Source organism: Salmo salar, chromosome ssa05 (assembly GCF_905237065.1).
Source record: "Salmo salar chromosome ssa05, Ssal_v3.1, whole genome shotgun sequence".
In the NCBI taxonomy this organism is placed as follows: Eukaryota; Metazoa; Chordata; class Actinopteri; order Salmoniformes; family Salmonidae; genus Salmo; species Salmo salar.
The window spans coordinates 83,091,780-83,109,915 of NC_059446.1; the positions used below are offsets into that span (position 1 = coordinate 83,091,780).

General features: G+C 45.5%; 1 protein-coding gene across 4 annotated transcripts in view; it reads left to right on the forward strand.

The window, feature by feature from the left end:
• The window catches only part of LOC106595628 (serine/threonine-protein phosphatase 6 regulatory ankyrin repeat subunit A), a 44,093-nt gene that overhangs the window by 12,438 nt on the left and 13,519 nt on the right, over positions 1 to 18,136 (forward strand). For 2 of the 4 annotated variants that reach the window (XM_045719172.1, XM_045719173.1), the window contains exons 2-6: positions 1,504 to 1,587; positions 13,990 to 14,068; positions 14,715 to 14,785; positions 14,904 to 15,104; positions 16,564 to 16,651. In XM_045719172.1, coding sequence (XP_045575128.1) covers positions 1,504 to 1,587; positions 13,990 to 14,068; positions 14,715 to 14,785; positions 14,904 to 15,104; positions 16,564 to 16,651 — 523 coding nt within the window. Of the gene's footprint in view, positions 1 to 1,002; positions 1,213 to 1,503; positions 1,588 to 13,989; positions 14,069 to 14,714; positions 14,786 to 14,903; positions 15,105 to 16,563; positions 16,652 to 18,136 lie in introns of those variants that run through there. The other 2 variants (XM_045719170.1, XM_045719171.1) reach the window with 2 other exon arrangements.

Consider the following 18,136-nt stretch of genomic DNA (forward strand, 5'->3'; position numbering starts at 1 on the left):
TCTTTCATGGGCAATCAGGCCCTCAGAGCCTCTGCGTCCCAAATGGCACTACTTTTGTAGTGCACTGGTCAAAAGTAGTGTATGTACACTACTACATCCCCTGCCCTCAGAGAGTGCTCCCTATCCTCCAGGTCAGTCTGTACCCCCTCCCTCCCTCCAGGTCAGTCTGTACCCCCTCCCTCCAGGTCAGTCTGTACCCCCTCCCTCCAGGTCAGTCTGTACCCCCTCCCTCCAGGTCAGTCTGTACCCCCTCCCTCCAGGTCAGTCTGTACCCCCTCCAGGTTTGCGATGGAAAAACAAAACAGCCCCAATGGTCACCAGCAGACACACGGCTCTGTGTTATGTTACACTGTATTGCAGATTGAGTGACGCTGCTGGCTTGAATACCGCCCTGGAGGTCAATGGGATATTATATTATCAGAGAGTTTACCATAATGGATGAGCTGTACAATATCTGACAGCATGTTGATGCGTCAATCAATTCCCCCTCAGCCTTGGGCCTTTGTGATTTAGAGAGGAGCCCAGACACAAATTTACATATAAAACATATAGTAGATTTATAGGACTTCTGTGTGCCCAGCAGCATGTATAGAAATGTCCTATTTCAGTAAAGACTGTTTTTCACATTGTGTAATGTAGCGCTTTGGGGCTGTTTGTTGAATAGCCATTGCTTTCTCTGTAAGGGAAGTGAGGACAGGAAACCAGGACTGTATGTGATTAGTCACCCTGTAAAAAATAGTAAGTCTTCTTCCTCTGCTTCTTCACCCAGTTGTGATGGGAAGCAGGGTCCTGGGTGGGAGGGGCATGTGTAAGACATTCAACAGAGCACCTCATCTCTACAGGAATGGCATGTTCTACTGAGTAAAAAAATAAGGATAAATGCTGCTTTAAGAATAGGACTTTAGCCTTCTATCCAAAGTGTAGAGACTGGGACGGGGGGTTGTTAATGGTTGACTATAAATGAAGTCACATTGCCTGGCTTCATTTGTGAATCAACGGCGGAGCTGCCACCCTTTTAGTGTGTGTGTGACCTTCTGGAAGTTGCTGCTCTCATCTCTGATGTTTTATAGAAGGAATTTTTGTTGGACACTGGGACATGTGTGTTTTGTGAGTGAATGAGTCGTGTGTGTGTGTGTATTGTGGTTGTTGAGGAGAAGGATGAGAGCTCTTTTTCTCTCTATCACAGTGAGGTATTGGGCCAAAGGACTTCAGGTTAGCTGCCTTTGCACAGCAACAATGAGGCTGTATAGGCTCCATGTCTCACTATAGAGTTGAGATTTTAACCTACTTGGTTTTTATTCTTGGATTATTCCTTGGTGTTGGTTTTAGCTAAGCTGAGTGAATAGTAACAGGTCTTTGAGAGGCACTGACTGTTCAAATCAATGAATGACACTGTCCCCCTGTCTCTCTCTGTCCCCCTGTCTCTCTCTGTCCCCCTGTCTCCCCCTCTCTCTCTGTCTCTCTGTCTCTCTCTGTCCCCCTGTCTCTCTCTCTCTCTTCCAGCCTGGCCTACTGAAAGCCATCTTCAATGTGGACCCAGATGAAGTGCGCTCCCTCATATTTCAGAAAGAGGATGTGAATGTTCAGGTAATCATCCCAGCTGTTTCCTACCATTATTCCCACCCTCCTGTCTGTCCTCTGGATAGGAACACACCATTTCTTTCACATTTTATAACTTAAGTCATTTGTTGCCAAAATCTAGGTAAGCAAAATTCTGGTAACTTAAATGCCCAGGTTTTCCCAGAAATCCCGATATGAAGACTTCCTGAATCAGAATGGAATAAGCAGGAATTCCGGAACCCTCTGTCTAACCAGGATTTCTGGAAAAACCTGTGAATGTTGGGAAGGTTACTGGAATTTTGCAACCCTACTGAATATTTTAGCCTGATCAGAACGGATACCTCCTTCCATCAGCCGTATGCACCTTGTTCAGTATCAGTCACTTTACAGTACTGTAGTTCATGATCTGGTTCTACTTAGTTTATGACATTCCTCCTCGTTCTTATAGGCTGGAGCAGACTTTGTTTGTCTCAAAATAAGACCGGTTTAAAATAGTTTTAGCCTGTTAAAGCAGGGTTTCCCAAACTCGATCTAGGGGCCCCCCTTGGGTGCACATGTTGTTTTTTGCCCAAGCACTACGCAGCTGATTCAAATAACCAACTCAGCATCAAGCTTTGATTATTTGAATCAGGACTGAGTTTGGGAAACCCTGTGTTCAAGTATGTACACTACCGTTGAAAAGTTTGGGGTCACTTAGAAATGTCCTTGTTATGTTTCACTGTATTGGATCCCTCCAATATATTGGTATCACTTCGCGGCGGAGGGATACATCCGAGGTGATGATTTACAGATTTACTCCCGTGTACGCCTGTGTCACGGCTGGGGTCCGCCCCTATATATAGATCCCATGGCCGCGATACACATTCTCTCATTGTCTCGGCGGACGTCCGTATGGTTTGATGTACAAACTTTCTGAAGTTCGCTTGGTAAGTCACTGGTAAGTGTAATATCTTGCGTGGAAGTATACTCACTGGCTGTTTGCAGCCTGGAGCAGCTGGCCACATTGCCAGCCCCTCTAAAGTGCTCCACTCGCTGTGCGTGGTTGATCTGTATCTTCCGCCCGTGGTTTGTCGTGCTTGTGTTTCGTTAGCGTTACACTACAACTTTTACTTACACAACTTGCTGACTGGCTTGTTCTGTGTGTGTTGTGAATTGCTTTAACATGCCTTTCTCTGCTAATTACCCTACAGGGTTTTTTTCTTGTTCTTTCCCCTGCGGAATGTAAGAGTATCGTGGTGGGCTTCTTTGGGATAGGGGATGTTATTTTGACGTCCGGATGAAAAGCATGCCCAAAGTAAATTGCTTGCTACTCAGGCACAGAAGCTAGGATATGCATATAATTGGTAGATTTGGATAGAAAACACTCTAAAGTTTCTAAAACTGTTAAAATAATGTCTGAGTATAACAGAACTGAAATGACAGGCGAAACCCCGAGGACAAACCATCCCCCCCAAAAAAAAAAAAACACTACCACTGATTTCAATAACTGGCCCTTTTATAATAGGGTGAAATCGTGCCCGATTGCAGTTCCTAGGGCTTCCGCTAATGTCACCAGTCTTTAGAAAGAGTTTCAGGCTGGTTTTTGGAAAAATGTAGGTGGCTCCCATTTTGGCTGTAGTGTTTCCAAGCGTGTGATTGAGAGCGCCGCCTTTGGTATTTTTCTCCGGTAAAGACAATAACGATTCTCCGTCTTAAATTTGATAGTTTATTTGTGTATTAGGGTACCTATTGTTTGATTATAAACGTTGATTGGCTTTTTTGGGTAAGTTTATTGGTAACGTTTGGGATTAATTTTGTATGCATTTTGAAGGAGGGAAACCGAGTGGATTATTGACTGAGCTAAACTGAGTTTTTATGGATATAAAGAAGGACTTTATCGAACAAAAGGACCATTTGTAATGTAACTGGGACCTTTTGGAGTGCCAACAGAAGATCTTCAAAGGTAAGGCATATATTATATAGCTATTTCTGACTTTCGTGTCGCAACTCCCTGGTTAAAAATGATTTGTTATGCATGCTGGGCGCTGTCCTCAGATAATCGCATGGTTTGCTTTTGCCGTAAAGCCTTTTTGAAATCTGACGCGGCGACTGGATTAACAACAAGTTAAGCTTTATTTTGATGTATTGTACTTGTGATTTCATGAAAGTTTTTAACTTGTTATGGATAGGGGGCAGTATTTTCACGGCCGGATAAAAAACGTACCCGATTTAATCTGGTTATTACTCCTGCCCAGAAACTAGAATATGCATATAATTATTAGCTTTGGATAGAAAACACCCTAAAGTTTCTAAAACTGTTTGAATGGTGTCTGTGAGTATAACAGAACTCAAATGGCAGGCCAAAACCTGAGAAGATTCTGTACAGGAAGTACCCTGTCTGACCATTTCTTGGCCTTCTTTGCCATCTCTATCCAAAACAAAGGATATCTGCTGTAACGTGACACTTTCTAATGCTCCCATAGGCTCTCAGAAGGCGCCAGAACGTTGAATGATGACTCTGCTGTCTCTGGCTGAAAAACAGTAGCGCATGCACGAGACGACTCCATGTTTACATTTTCAGTCTTTGAACGAAAACAACGACTCCCGGTCGGAATATTATCGCTTATTTACGAGAGAAATCGCATAAAAATTTATTTTAAACAGCGTTTGACATGCTTCAAAGTACGGTAATGGAATATTTAGAATTTTTTGTCACGATACACACCGGGCGCGTCACCCTCTGTTACCCTTCAGATAGTGTCTTGAACGCACAACAAAACGCCGCTATTTGGATATAACTATGGATTATTTGGAACCAAAACAACATTGGGTGATGAAGTAGAAGTCCTGGGAGTGCATTCTGACGAAGAACAGCAAAGGTAATCCAATTTTTCTTATAGTAAATCTGAGTTTGGTGAGTGCCAAACTTGGTGGGTGTCAAAATAGCTAGCCATGATGGCCGGGCTATCTACTCAGAATATTGCAAAATGTGCTTTTACCGAAAAGCTATTTTAAAATGGGACACCGCGATTGCATAAAGGAGTTCGGTATCTATAATTCTTAAAATAATTATGTTTTTGTGAACGTTTATCGTGAGTAATTTAGTAAATTCACCGGAAGTGTTCGGTGGGAATGCTAGTTCTGAACGTCACATGCTAATGTAAAAAGCTGTTTTTTGATATAAATATGAACTTGATTGAACAAAACATGCATGTATTGTATAACATAATGTCCTAGGAGTGTCATCTGATGAAGATCATCAAAGGTTAGTGCTGCATTTAGCTGTGGTTTTGTTTTTTGTGACATTATATGCTAGCTTGAAAAATGGGTGTCTGATTATTTCTGGCTGGGTACTCTCCTGACATAATCTAATGTTTTGCTTTCGTTGTAAAGCCTTTTTGAAATCGGACAGTGTGGTTTGATAAAGGAGAGTCTTGTCTTTAAAATGGTGTAAAATAGTCATATGTTTGAAAAATGGAAGTTTTTGGATTTTCGAGGAGTTTGTATTTCGCGCCACGCCCATCATTGGATATTGGAGCAGGTGTTCCGCTAGCGGAACGTCTAGATGTAAGAGGTTAATATTTATAGTAATTTAATTTGAATTTGGCGCTCCGCAATTTCACCGGAAGGTGTCGAAATGGGACGCTAGCGTCCGACTAATTCGCAAGAAGTGAACAGAGTTACTCCATATGGTGCTGTTTTGTTTTCTGCTTGGATATTAAACTGGCTAGGTAATATTGCAGTTGGCGTAAAAAACAAAACAACCCATAAATAAAATCCATTACCTGGTTGCAGTTTTTTTGTCTGGCTGTTTTTCCCACATGGGTCTTCCCTGTTTTTTGTAGAGGTACTGGGTAATTTATCCCTCACCGGGTTCCTATTCCTCGAAGCGGGTCACGATATAAGCTCTCCCAGGGCGTTGGACCCCTACTCCGTGGCCTTGCTGGCTTGGCTGAGCTTATGGCTTCCCTTTGTGACAGGTGTGATGGTGACATCCCCTCTGGAGATCTGCATATCTCGTGTATGCACTGCCGGGTTCGAGCCACACGGAGAGGGCGGTGGAGTGCCCTACTGGATGCCTGTTTTGTGTGGTGTTCTCTGAGCGCCTGGCGTGATTGGAGGCCATGCTCGAGTGGGTCGGCCAGGCTCAGGCTGGGGACGAACTCCCTCCCTCAGGAGTGGTGCGCCAGCGAGCTGTTAGTCCCTCTACTGAGTCCAGTAGTGTGGCCGGAGCCACTGCAGGCAGAGCTCTTCTGCTGCCAGTCCTGGACGGGGGCAGGAGTCGGACCGCTGAGACCACCTTGAATGGAGGGCGCATGCCCTGCGTCAGGAGGTTGATAGCTTCGATGGCGACAACATTTTTTCCCTGTTGGCCAGGGATGGGCTGTTCCTGGGGGACGATGCTGGCACTGTTCACCGCCGTGAGCGGGGCTACCAGGCTGATGGGCCATCAGAAGCCGGCAGTGGGGCTTCATCGCCTCGAGGCTACGAGGGGCCTACTCACTCGGGTAGCTTCTGCACTGGACATCAAACTAGTGGACAGTGATGACTCTCCATTTGTCCCCATCTCTGCTGAGTTCCGCGAGGCCTTGCAGGAGAGCTGGGCCTCTGCCAGGGGGTGCTTCCGACTCACAACAGAGACTGGACCATGGAGTTATGTTGCGGGTGCAGAGTCACTCGGCCTCCAGGAGTACCCGACCATGGACACCATGATCGCTGCCATGGTCCTCCCGGACCGGGAGATTATAGGGCAGAACCCGCGACTGAAGCCGGGACCCCCCAGAGTCTTTAATGCGGACTTGAAAGCCACATGGGTCCCTCTGCTCTCTTGGCCGCCTTACCAACGGCCTACCTGCAGACTCTGTTGCCCCGTGCTGCAGGGGGGCACAGAGGAGCTCCTCTGGGACGCAATGGAGGTGTCTTGCCTGCTTTCCCTGCTCCAGAGGGATGTGGCCTGCTCCAATGGACGGGCCATGGTGCAGGTGATTACCTCCCGGCACCATCTCTGGCTGGCCCAATCCCGTCTGCCAGCTGCTCTCCAGAACACATTTGCTACTCTCCCCATCACCCCAGGGCTGACGTTTGGCCCAGGGGTTAATGACATTCTGGAGCAGACCGATGAAGTTCGTAGGGACCGGGAGACCCTGAGACTGTTAATGCCGCTGCCTCAGGCCCAAGGCAGATGGACCGTCGCCACCCACCTGCACCTGAACGACGGTGGGGTCCCTCTCCTGCCACATCGCCTCGTGCTGAGGAACGACAGTGGGGAGGGGCACAGCGTGCGGTGGAGCAACAACCTGTCAACCTTTCACAGCCATAGGGACGTGCCTGGGGGACCCAGGCACTCGGGTCGCCAGAGGAGAGGCGGGACCTGGCAGGATCCCTGACACACCCTTCCCTGGCCTCTGCCTCTTCCACTGGTCTCAAAGGGAAAAGTCGGAGGAGTGTGTGGAGTCCCCATAGGTGTTGTCCAAAATGCTCGAGGAGTACCTACTACAATTCCGGTGCCGGCCCCCATCCTTCATGTCACCCCCCCCACAAAAAAAACCCTGTGGCTGGAGATCAGCTCATTCCTGGACAAAGGTGTCATCTGCAGGATCAAGACAGAACGGCTAGGTGGGTTCTACTCCACTTATTTTGTGGTCCCAAAAAGAAATGGAGGGTTTCAACCAATTCTGGACCTCTGCAACCTCAATGGGTACTTGAAGGTACTGAGTTTCCACATGCTGTCCCCGGCCCATATGTTGCCGGCTGTGTCCAGGGACCAGTGGTTTTTCACTTCGATGTTCCTGTTCACCCAGCTCATTGGCAGTACCTCCGATTCGCTTTCGAAGGGAGGGCTTACGAATTCGTTGTTCTTCCTTTTGGCCTCTCCTTGGCACCCCATACTTTCACAAAGTGCATGGACGCTGTCCTGGCACCTCTCACGTCCGAGGGATGTTAATCCTCCATTACCTGGACGATTGACTTATTTGTGCCCCGACCAGGACCCAGGTCCTGTCAGACAGACGTGCTCCTGACCCATATCGGCGGCCTGGGCATTACTATAAATGACGAGTCATCTGACACCCACCCAGAGGGTGGCCTTCGTTGGTCATGAGAGCACGCCTGCCCACCAGAAGGGTTCAGGCAATCTTATCTTGCCTCGACCACTTTCGGCAGGGGTGGGTGGATAACCTGCCAACGCCGGCCTCGTTGTTGATTCCGCTGGGCCTGCTCCATCGTCGGCCTCTTCAACAGTGGTTCAACTCCCACCGGCTGCACCCAGATCGTCACCGCCAGCTGCGGGTGACCACACAGTGCCTCGGGGCATTGTTGAGGTGGTGCTGTCACTCCTTTCTCTCAGGTGGGGTGGAGATGCTGATGTGCCACCGGGAGCTGGTCAGCACAGATGCCTCCCAGATCGGCTGGGGGGTGTGACCAAGGGCAGGTCGGCAGCGGCTGTTGGCTACCCCCTTGGAGCAGCTGGCACATCAATACACTAGAGCTCTGAGCTATACTGCTGGACCTGCAGTCTTTCCTTCCACATCTGAAGGGAAGACATGTCCTGGTGAGAATTGACAACACCAGTGGTGGCTTAAATCAACCATCAGGGTGGACTGAGGTCCCACCGCCTCCATATTATGGCACGGGAGCTCCTTCTGTGGGCTCAGGGATGTCTAGCATCTCTACGCGCAGCGCACGTACCTGGCATCCTGAATGTGGCAGGAGATATATGCTCTCAAGGGAGGGCCCGCCATCTTGGGACTGGAGCCTAAATCCCCAGGTGGTGGGTGCAGCACCTGTGGGACAAGTTCGGGAGGGTGCAGGTGGACCTGTTTGCCTCCCTGGATAATGCGCACTGCCTCTGTGGTACTCCATGTCGGTCCCACCAGAGCCTCTGGGCTTGGATGCTCTGGCTCATGATTGGCCAGGACTGGAGCTTTACACATTTCCCCCCTTTCCCCTCTGATCCAGGCTGTGCTGGACAGGACCAGGATGGCAAAGCATCGTATGCTTTTGGCGGCCCCATACTGGCCCGGATGATCCTGCTTCAGCCTTCTCCTGTCCGTGTTTTCTGGGACACCTTGGCAACTTCCCCTGGCCTGCTGTCTCAGGCCAGGGGAACTCTGTGGTATCCGAGGCCGCACCGCCTCAGTCTGTGGGCTTGGCCACTGAACGGCACCAATGGTCACTGTTAGGATTACAGGAGGGTGTAATGAACACCATGGAGAGCGCAACGGCACCGGCTACAACCTCGGAATACCAGTTGTGCTGGCGGTTGTTCTGCTCTTCGTGCACTGGTATTGAGGTGGTGCCCGAGTCATGCGGGGTGCAGTATGTCCTCCAATACCTGCAGTCTCGCTTGGATGAGGGCTTAGCAGCATCTACACTGAGAGGGTATTTGTCTGCTATATCTGCCTGCCATGTGGGGTGGATGGACAGGCCAGTGGGGCGACATCCCTTGGTCTCCAGGTTTATGAAGGGGGTTTGTCGCCTACGTCCGACTAGGACCTGCTCAATGGCGAGCTGGGCTCTGGATGTGGTCTTGGCAGCTTTGGCAAAGCTGCCTTTCTAACCATTGGAATCTGCCTTCCTGAAACACCTCTCTATGAAGGTGGCTTTCTTGGTAGCGATTACTTCCATGAAGAGGGTGGGTGAGCTCCATGCTCTTTCAGTAAGTTCTGAGTGCTACCGGATGGACCTGGGGGGAGGAGTATATCTCTCCGCCTCAACCCTTCATTCCTCCTGAAGGTTCTGTCAAACATGCATGTGAACATCCCTTTTATCCTGACTGCTTATGACCCCCTGGCAGTGGCGGGGGAGTCTGGGCCTCCCTCTGGCATGCTGTGCCCTGTGAGGGCACTGGCTGCCTATGTGGAGCGCACACCGTCAGTGAGAACAGAGCAGCTCTTTTTCTGCTATGGTGAGAGCGTCCTGGGGGCTGGGCTATCAAAGCAGCGGCTCTCACTGGATCGTGGGTACGACTACGACAGCATACCGCCTGGCTGGCAGGCCAGTGCTGGGACCTGTGGTGGCACATTCGACACAAGGTGTGCCTGCGTCCTGGGCTCTACTGAGAGGAGTGCCCCTCGCTGATATCTGTGCTGCGGCCAGCTGGACTTCCTCTTGCACCTTTGCTAGGGACTATCGGTTAAATGTGGCACCTCCCTCTGCGGTTGGTTCAGGGGTCCTTGGTGTCGCCTCCCCTTCCGGGACTGTGCCGGGACCCCTTTCCACATTGACGGCCACTGCGTCTCGGTCCCGCACTGGGACTTCACCGCTGGCTGACCAGGTCCCTCTAGCACCGACTAAATCTGGTACGGGTATACCAATATATTGGAGTGATCCAATATAGTGAAACATAACGAAGGTTACGTATGTAACCACGGTTATGTGAGCTATATTGGATCACTCCAATCCTCTATGGTGCTAGAGGGGCCTCAAATTATGTAGAGGATGTGTGTCGCGGCCATGGGGTCTATATATAGGGGCGCACCCCAGCCGTGACACAGGTGTATACGGGAGTAAATCTGTAAATCCTCAACTCGTATCCCTCCGCCGTGGAGTGATACCAATATATTGGAGTGATCATATAGCTCACATAACCGTGGTTATATATGTAACCTTCATTTTCCATGAAAACATACATGAAATGAGTTGCAAAATGAGTAGGAAATGTTGACAAGGTTATTTATGTTTTTATATATATATATATATATATATTATTAATTGAAATAATTGTTTCCTTCAAACTTAGCTATTGTCAAAGAATCCTCCATTTGCAGCAATTACAGCCTTGCAGATCTTTGGCCTTGCACTTGTCAATTTGTTGAGTTAATCTGAAGAGATTTCACCCCATGCTTCCTGAAGCACCTCCCACAAATTGGATTGGCTTGATGGGCACTTCTTACGTACCATGCAGTCAAGCTGCTCCCACAACAGCTCAATAGGGTTGAGATCCGGTAACTGTGCTGGCCACTCCATTATAGACAGAATACCAGCTGACTGCTTCTTCCCTAAATAGTTCTTGCATAGTTTGGAGATGCGGTGTGGGTCATTGTCCTGTTGTAGGAGGAAATTGGCTCCAATTAAGCACCATCCACAGGGTATGGCTTGGTGTTGCAAAACAGAGTGATAGCCTTCCTTCTTCAAGATCCCTTTTACCCTGTACAAATCTCCCACTTTACCACCACCAAAGCACCCCCAGACCATCACATTGCCTCCACCATGCTTGACAGATGGCGTCAAGCACTCCTCCAGCATTTTTTAATTTATTCTGCGTCTCACGAAAGTTCTTTGTGATCCGAACACCTGAAACTTAGATTTGTATGTCCATAACACTTTTTTCCCCCAATCTTCCTCTGTCCAGTGTCTGTTATTTTGCCTATCTTTTCTTTTTATTGGATAGTCAGAGATATGTCTTTTTCTTTGCAACTCTGGCTAGAAGGCCAGCATCCCGGAGTCGCCTCACTGTAGACATTGAGATTGGTGTTTTGCGGGTACTATTTAATGAAGCTGCCAGTTGAGGACTTGAGGCGTCTGTTTCTCAAACTAGACACTCTACTGTACTTGTACTCTTGCTCAGTTGTGCACCGGGGCCTCCCACTTTCTATTCTGGTTAGGGCCAGTTTGTGCTGTTCTGTGAAGGGAGTAGTACACAGCGTTGTACGAGAACTTCAGTTTCTTGGCAATTTCTCTCATGGAATAGCCTTCATTTCTCAGAACAAGAATAGACTGACGCGCTTCAGAAGAAAGTGCTTTGTTTCTGGCCATTTTGAGCCTGTAATAGAATCCACAAATGCTGCTCCAAATACTCAACTAGTCTAAAGAAGGCCAGTTTTATTGCTTCATTAATCAGGACAACAGTTTTCAGCTGTGCTAACATAATTGAAAAAGGGTTTTCTAATGATCAATTAGCCTTTTTAAAATGATAAACCTGGATTAGCTAATACAGCGTGCCATTGGAACACAGGAGTGATGGTTGCTGATAATGGGCATCTGTACGCCTATGTAGATATTCCATTGAAAATCAGCCGTTTCCAGCTACAATAGCCCATTTATAGAGGTCGACTGATTAATCGGAATGGCCGATTTTTAATTAGGGCCGATTTCAAGTTTTCATAACAATCGGACATCGGTATTTTTGGACGCCGATTTATTTTATTTTAATTTAATTTATTTATTTTATTTTTACATTTATTTTTTTACACCTTTTATTTAACTAGGCAAGTCAGTTAAGAACACATTCTTATTTTCAATGATGGCCTAGGAACGGTGGGTTAACTGCCTTGTTCAGGGGCAGAACGACAGATTTTTACCTTGTCAGCTCGGGGATTCAATCTTGCAACCTTACGGTTAACTAGTCCAACGCTCTAACCACCTGCCTTACATTGCACTCCACGAGGAGCCTGCCTGTTACGCGAATGCAGTAAGAAGTCAAGGTAAGTTGCTAGCTAGCATTAAACTTACCTTATCAATCAATCATAATCACTAGTTAACTACACATGGTTGATGATATTACTAGTTTATCTAGCGTGTCCTGCGTTGCATATAATCCATGAGGTGCACATTTGCGAAAAAGGACTGTCGTTGCTCCAACGTGTACCTAACCATAAACATCAATACAAAAGTATATATTTTTAAACCTGCATATTTAGTTAATATTACTTGCTAACATGAATTTCTTTTAACTAGGAAAATTGTCACTTCTCTTGCAACAGAGTCAGGGTATATGCAGCAGTTTGGGCCGCCTGGCTCGTTGCGAACTGTGTGAAGACTATTTCTTCCTAACAAAGAGAGCCAACTTCGCCAAACGGGGAATGATTTAACAAAAGCGCATTTGCGAAAAAAGCACAATCGTTGCACGACTGTACCTAACCATAAACATCAATGCCTTTCTTAAAATCAATACACAGAAGTATATATTTTTAAACCTGCATATTTAGCTAAAAGAAATACAGGTTAGCAGGCAATATTAACCAGGTGAAGTTGTCACTTCTCTTGCGTTCATTGCACGCAGAGTCAGGGTATATGCAACGGTTTGGGCCGCCTGGCTCGTTGCGAACTAATTTGCCAGAATGTTACGTAATTATGACATAACATTGAAGGTTGTGCAATGTAACAGGAATATTTAGACTTATGGATGCCACCCGTTAGATAAAATACGGAACGTTTCCGTATTTCACTGAAAGAATAAACGTTTTGTTTTTGATATGATAGTTTCCGGATTCGACCATATTAATGACCTAAGCCTCGTGTTTCTGTGTGTTATTATGTTATAATTAAGTCTATGATTTGATAGAGCAGTCTGACTGAGCGATGGTTGGCACCAGCAGGCTCGTAAGCATTCATTCAAACAGCACTTTCGTGCGTTTTGCCAGCAGCTCTTCGCAATGCTTCAAGCATTGTGCTGTTTATGACTTCAAGCCTATCAACTCCTGAGATTAGGCTGGTGTAACCGATGTGAAATGGCTAGCTAGTTAGCGGGGTGCGCGCTAATGGCGTTTCAAACGTCACTCGCTCTGAGACTTGGAGTAGTTGTTCCCCTTGCTCTGCATGGGTAACGCTGCTTCGAGGGTGGCTGTTGTCGATGTGTTCCTGGTTCGAGCCCAGGTAGGAGCGAGGAGAGGGATGGAAGCTATACTGTTACACTGGCAATACTAAAGTGCCTATAAGAACATCCAATAGTCAAAAGGTATATGAAATACAAATCGTATAGAGAGAAAAGTCCTATAATAACTACAACCTAAAACTTCTTACCTGGGAATATTGAAGACTCATGTTAAAAGGAACCACCAGCTTTCATATGTTCTCATGTTCTGAGCAAGGAACTTAAACGTCAGCTTTCTTACATGGCACATATTGCACTTTTACTTTCTTCTCCAACACTTTGTTTTTGCATTAACCAAATTGAACATGTTTCATTATTTATTTGAAGCTAAATTGATTTTATTGATGTATTATTAAGTTAATAAGTGTATATTCAGTATTGTTGTAATTGCCATTATTACAAATGTACAAAATAAAAAATTGGCCGATTATTATTATAATTTTTTTTATCTGCTTTTTTTTGGTCTTCCAATAATCGCTACCGGCATTGAAAAATCATAATCGGTCGACCTCTAGTCATTTACAACATTAACAATGTCTACACTGTATTTTATCAATTTGATGTTTTTTAAATGGACCAAAAACTTGCTTTCTTTCAAAAACAAGGACATTTTTAAGTGACCCCAAACTTTTGAACGGTAGTGTACTTTGTACAATAGCATACTTGTTTTCATAAGGCCATGCACTGTTGAATTTAGTGTAGGCTAGTTAGTGTAGCCTAGTTAGAGCCATAAATATCCAGCTGTCATCTGAAATATCCAAGCCATGACAATGTATAAACAAGTACGATTAAAATCAAATGTATCCATAATGGCTGAATTTGAAACAGCTATAACGCTTCTTGGCTCTTCCCTACAGGACAATGAGAAGCGGACACCGTTGCATGCCGCTGCCTATCTAGGGGATACAGAAATTCTAGAGCTACTCATACTATCAGGTAAGGTTATCATTGAAGAGAAGGATTACGCAATGACTCATGTCCATCGGACTTTGACTTCTGTTTTGATGCTTGTTGTGTTTGCATGTGACCGTTTCCCTCATACTTACCACCATTAAGATCTAATGTGCAGCCGATGTATTTAAAAAAAATAATAAATAAAATAATTCTAATGAGGGCCATTGACAGCTGAAACGTCCCGATTTTTTTTTTTTACTTGATTAGTGAAGCATCAAGATTTTAATTGTGAGCGAGAGTCGCACCTGTTACTCCAATATCCTCATGATTTTGGGTTGCACCTCGTCTCACGTTGGCTGAGCTCCTTCTACTCCTCTCCACTCAGTGACATGACATTTTCTTCAGAGTGTTGCTGTGTAATGGAAGTCCAATTTCCAGAATGGCTCTCTACAAGAGGCTTTCTGTGCGTTCTAAATGGCACCCTATTCCCTATATTGTGCACTACTTTTGACCTGAGCCCTATGGGTAGGCCTATGGGCCCTGGTCAGAAGTAGTGCACTATGAAGGTATTAGGGTGATGTTTTGGACACATCCTTTATGTGCTCCAGCTATTTAAGATGTTGCCTTATCAACCCCAGTGGCCTAATTAACGGTCTGTCACCTGTCTTTCTGTCTGTCTGTGTCCCAGGAGCCAGAGTAAATGCCAAAGACAACAAGTGGCTCACTCCTCTGCACCGGGCCGTGGCTTCCTGCAGTGAGGTACGTGTACTGATACTGACACACACACCTGTGCATATGTGTTTTACTGTTAAATATGTTGTGATTTTTAAATGCACTTTAAACAAAGTTGAACATGATTTGAACTGTGCTCCTGTAGGAGGCAGTCCAGGTGCTATTGAAACACTCTGCTGATGTGAACGCCAGGGACAAGAACTGGCAAACGCCGTTACACATCGCTGCGGCCAATAAGGCGGTCCGCTGTGCCGAGGCCCTGGTCCCTCTCCTCAGCAATGTGAACGTGTCGGACCGGGCCGGGCGCACGGCGCTGCACCATGCAGCCTTCAGCGGACACCTGGAGGTTAGCAATTAGCATGGACATGATTACACACTGTAGTCGACACTTTATACCTGTCCTATCCCCAGGTTTACTGTGCATCCGATTAGCTACAATGGTTGTATGTAGGGCTGTGATGGTAATTGGATAACCTTGACAGTTTTGGATGAAGACCGCCATGAAAATCAAATTACCGTCAAAAATGCCAACATGTTTTTATCAACTTTATTTTAATGTACATATACGCTATATACCCATAGCGGGAGTGTTAACTCTTGATTATATTGTTTTGCTGACTTAGTCCATCTATTAAACTGTATACATCTCCTCCTCTCTCCAACTATCTTTCGATGTGCCACAATCAGCACATCTGCTGTATGTGCTGATAGGAGAGAATCTTTTGAAGGTCAATTCAGTTCATTGGGGAGGGGGTGAGGTGAAACTTGGGGGCCGTGGATAACTATATCTATAGATATATGACCTACAGGCTGGGGTTGGGTGGGTAGCCTCTGCCCTTCACCTCTGACCTTTTTCATTGTTACAGTAGGTTGGAGGAGTGAGGTGAAAAAGATGGCTCTCATTGCAACAACAAAAAAGCATAGCATCACCTATTTGGGCACATTTCAGTTTCAAACCTAACGACGATGGAGACCCAGATGATTTGGACCAGCCTGTTTGCAGAATATGCGCAAAACCCGTAGGCTAACATAGTTTGGAAAGCAATTGGCTATTGCTTCAAAGAGAAGACAATGAAAAGACTAATCTGTCTTTTAGTTATCAAAATTCTCAACTTAATTGAGCGAACAGTATTTTTGGCATTGGCTATATCCCCGGTGAGTGTGCATATTCACTTTCTTTATCCCTGGGTCAGTGCCACTTGAAAGTCATATTGAAAAAGATTCTGCTAATCTCTATAGTCATATAAAGTGTAGTAGAATTGCACGATAAAACATATTTTAAAAAGGCCAATTTTTTTTCCTGTAAAGAGAAACATATCTGATATAGCCTAGCCTAGCCTTACTCCATCACGCGCTGCATTGAACAGACGTTATTTGCGAACAGTGATTGAGTTATATTATTAGCCTAAATGACGATCCAATTTACTAATCACATTAGCAATAGTTAGCTATCTTACATAAGTCTGTAAATGTGATGATGCATAGAATGCTTTATATATTTTTTATGGTGAAAATTAGCTTCCCCTTAACTTGAGACTCGCATGCCTATGAGCAAGACAGTTAGGCCTAAACACTCTGTTTTCCTTTGCTAATGTTTCCCCCGTCCGTCCGTCCGTCGGCTGTCAGTTATGTCGATGACTGTGTACATACGGCACGCCAATCATCAACACCGGAAGTCCCATGACCGTCACAGCCCTAGTTGTATGCTTGAATTTGTTCAAGAGAGGCTTTGATGCCAGATTTTTGCAGATTTTGCTTTAGTTTTCCTCAGCCTGTGTTTTGTTTCTCTCTCCTTTTCCTGTTAGATGGTGAGGCTGCTTCTCTCCAGAGGAGCCAACATTAATGCTTTTGACAAGAAGGACCGCCGAGCAATCCACTGGGCTGCTTACATGGGTAATGAGTTGACCACATCATTTACATTCTGACTAATGTGACTGAGTCCATCCAAATCATCTTGGTTCCTGGACTCTGTCCACACATTTCAAGGCTGCGTTGAAACAATGACTGGTAAATGATCCAAGACCAGCTCAGTTAATCCTTACCGTTGTGACAATGAGTCATCATAATGCTGCATCGAATGTACATGATCTTAGGGGCATTGGTCAACTCAATGTAAGTAATTTAATTGATACACCCGATTATATCTGTTTATCCTACAGCGATTGTATGCAGTAATCATACAAGCCCCTATAAACCAGAGTTACACTGTTAGCACTGAGGCGGTGTGCAATAGTAGGAAGACCACTTTATGCAGCTCACCCTGTACTATCAGCTCCAATGTAAATAACATGACTAAGTCTACCTCTGTTTTTAATGCTTTACTGGGAAGCTTATCAATCAAGCAAAAAATAAAAATAGCCCATATTAACATATGCAGCCTAAGAAACGAGGTCCATGAAGTCAATAACTTGCTTGTAACAGATGACATTCATGTTCTGACTATCTCTGAAACTCACTTAGATAATACCTTTGATACAGTGGTAGCAATACATGGTTATAACATCTACCAAAAAGACAGAAATGCCAACAGTGGTGGTGTTGCAGTCTATTTTCAGAACCACATTCCTGTAAATCTTAGAGACGATCTAATGTTAAATACTGTTGAAGTAATATGGTTACAGGTTCATCTGCCTCACCTAAAGCCCATTCTTGTGGGAAGCTGCTATAGACCACCAAGTGTTAACAGTCAGTATCTGGATAATATGTGTGAAATGCATGTGATATCAACAGAGAAGTATATTTTCTGGGTGATTTTAAATATTGACTGGCTATCATCAAGCTTGGGGCGGCAGGTAGCCTAGAGCATTGGACTAGTAACCGAAAGGTTTCAAGATCGAATCCCCGAGCTGACAAGGTAAAAATCTGTTCTGCCCCTGAACAAGGCAGTTAACCCACTGTTCCTAGGCCGTCATTTTAAATAAGAATTTGTTCTTAACGGACTTGCCTAGTTATATAAAGGTTAAATAAAAAAAAGCTGCTCACTCAGGGAAAAACTTCAAGCTGTAGCCAGTGCCTGCAACCTGGATCAGGTTGTCAGTCAACCTACCAGGGTAGTTAAACAGCACTGGAATTCAATCATCAACATGTGTTGATCACATCTTTACTAATGCTGCAGATATTTGCTTTAAAGCAGTATCCAAATCCATAGGATGTAGTGATCACAATATAATAGCCATATCTAGGAAAATTAAAGTCACAAAGGCTGGGCCTAATATAGTGTATATGAGGTCATACAAGAAGTTTTGTAGTGATTCATATGTTGATGATGTAAAGAATATTTGCTGGTCTGTGGTGTGTAATGAGGAGCAACCAGACGCTGCACTTCATGAAACTCCTTATTCCAGTAACTAATAAGCACGCACCCATTAAGAAAATGAC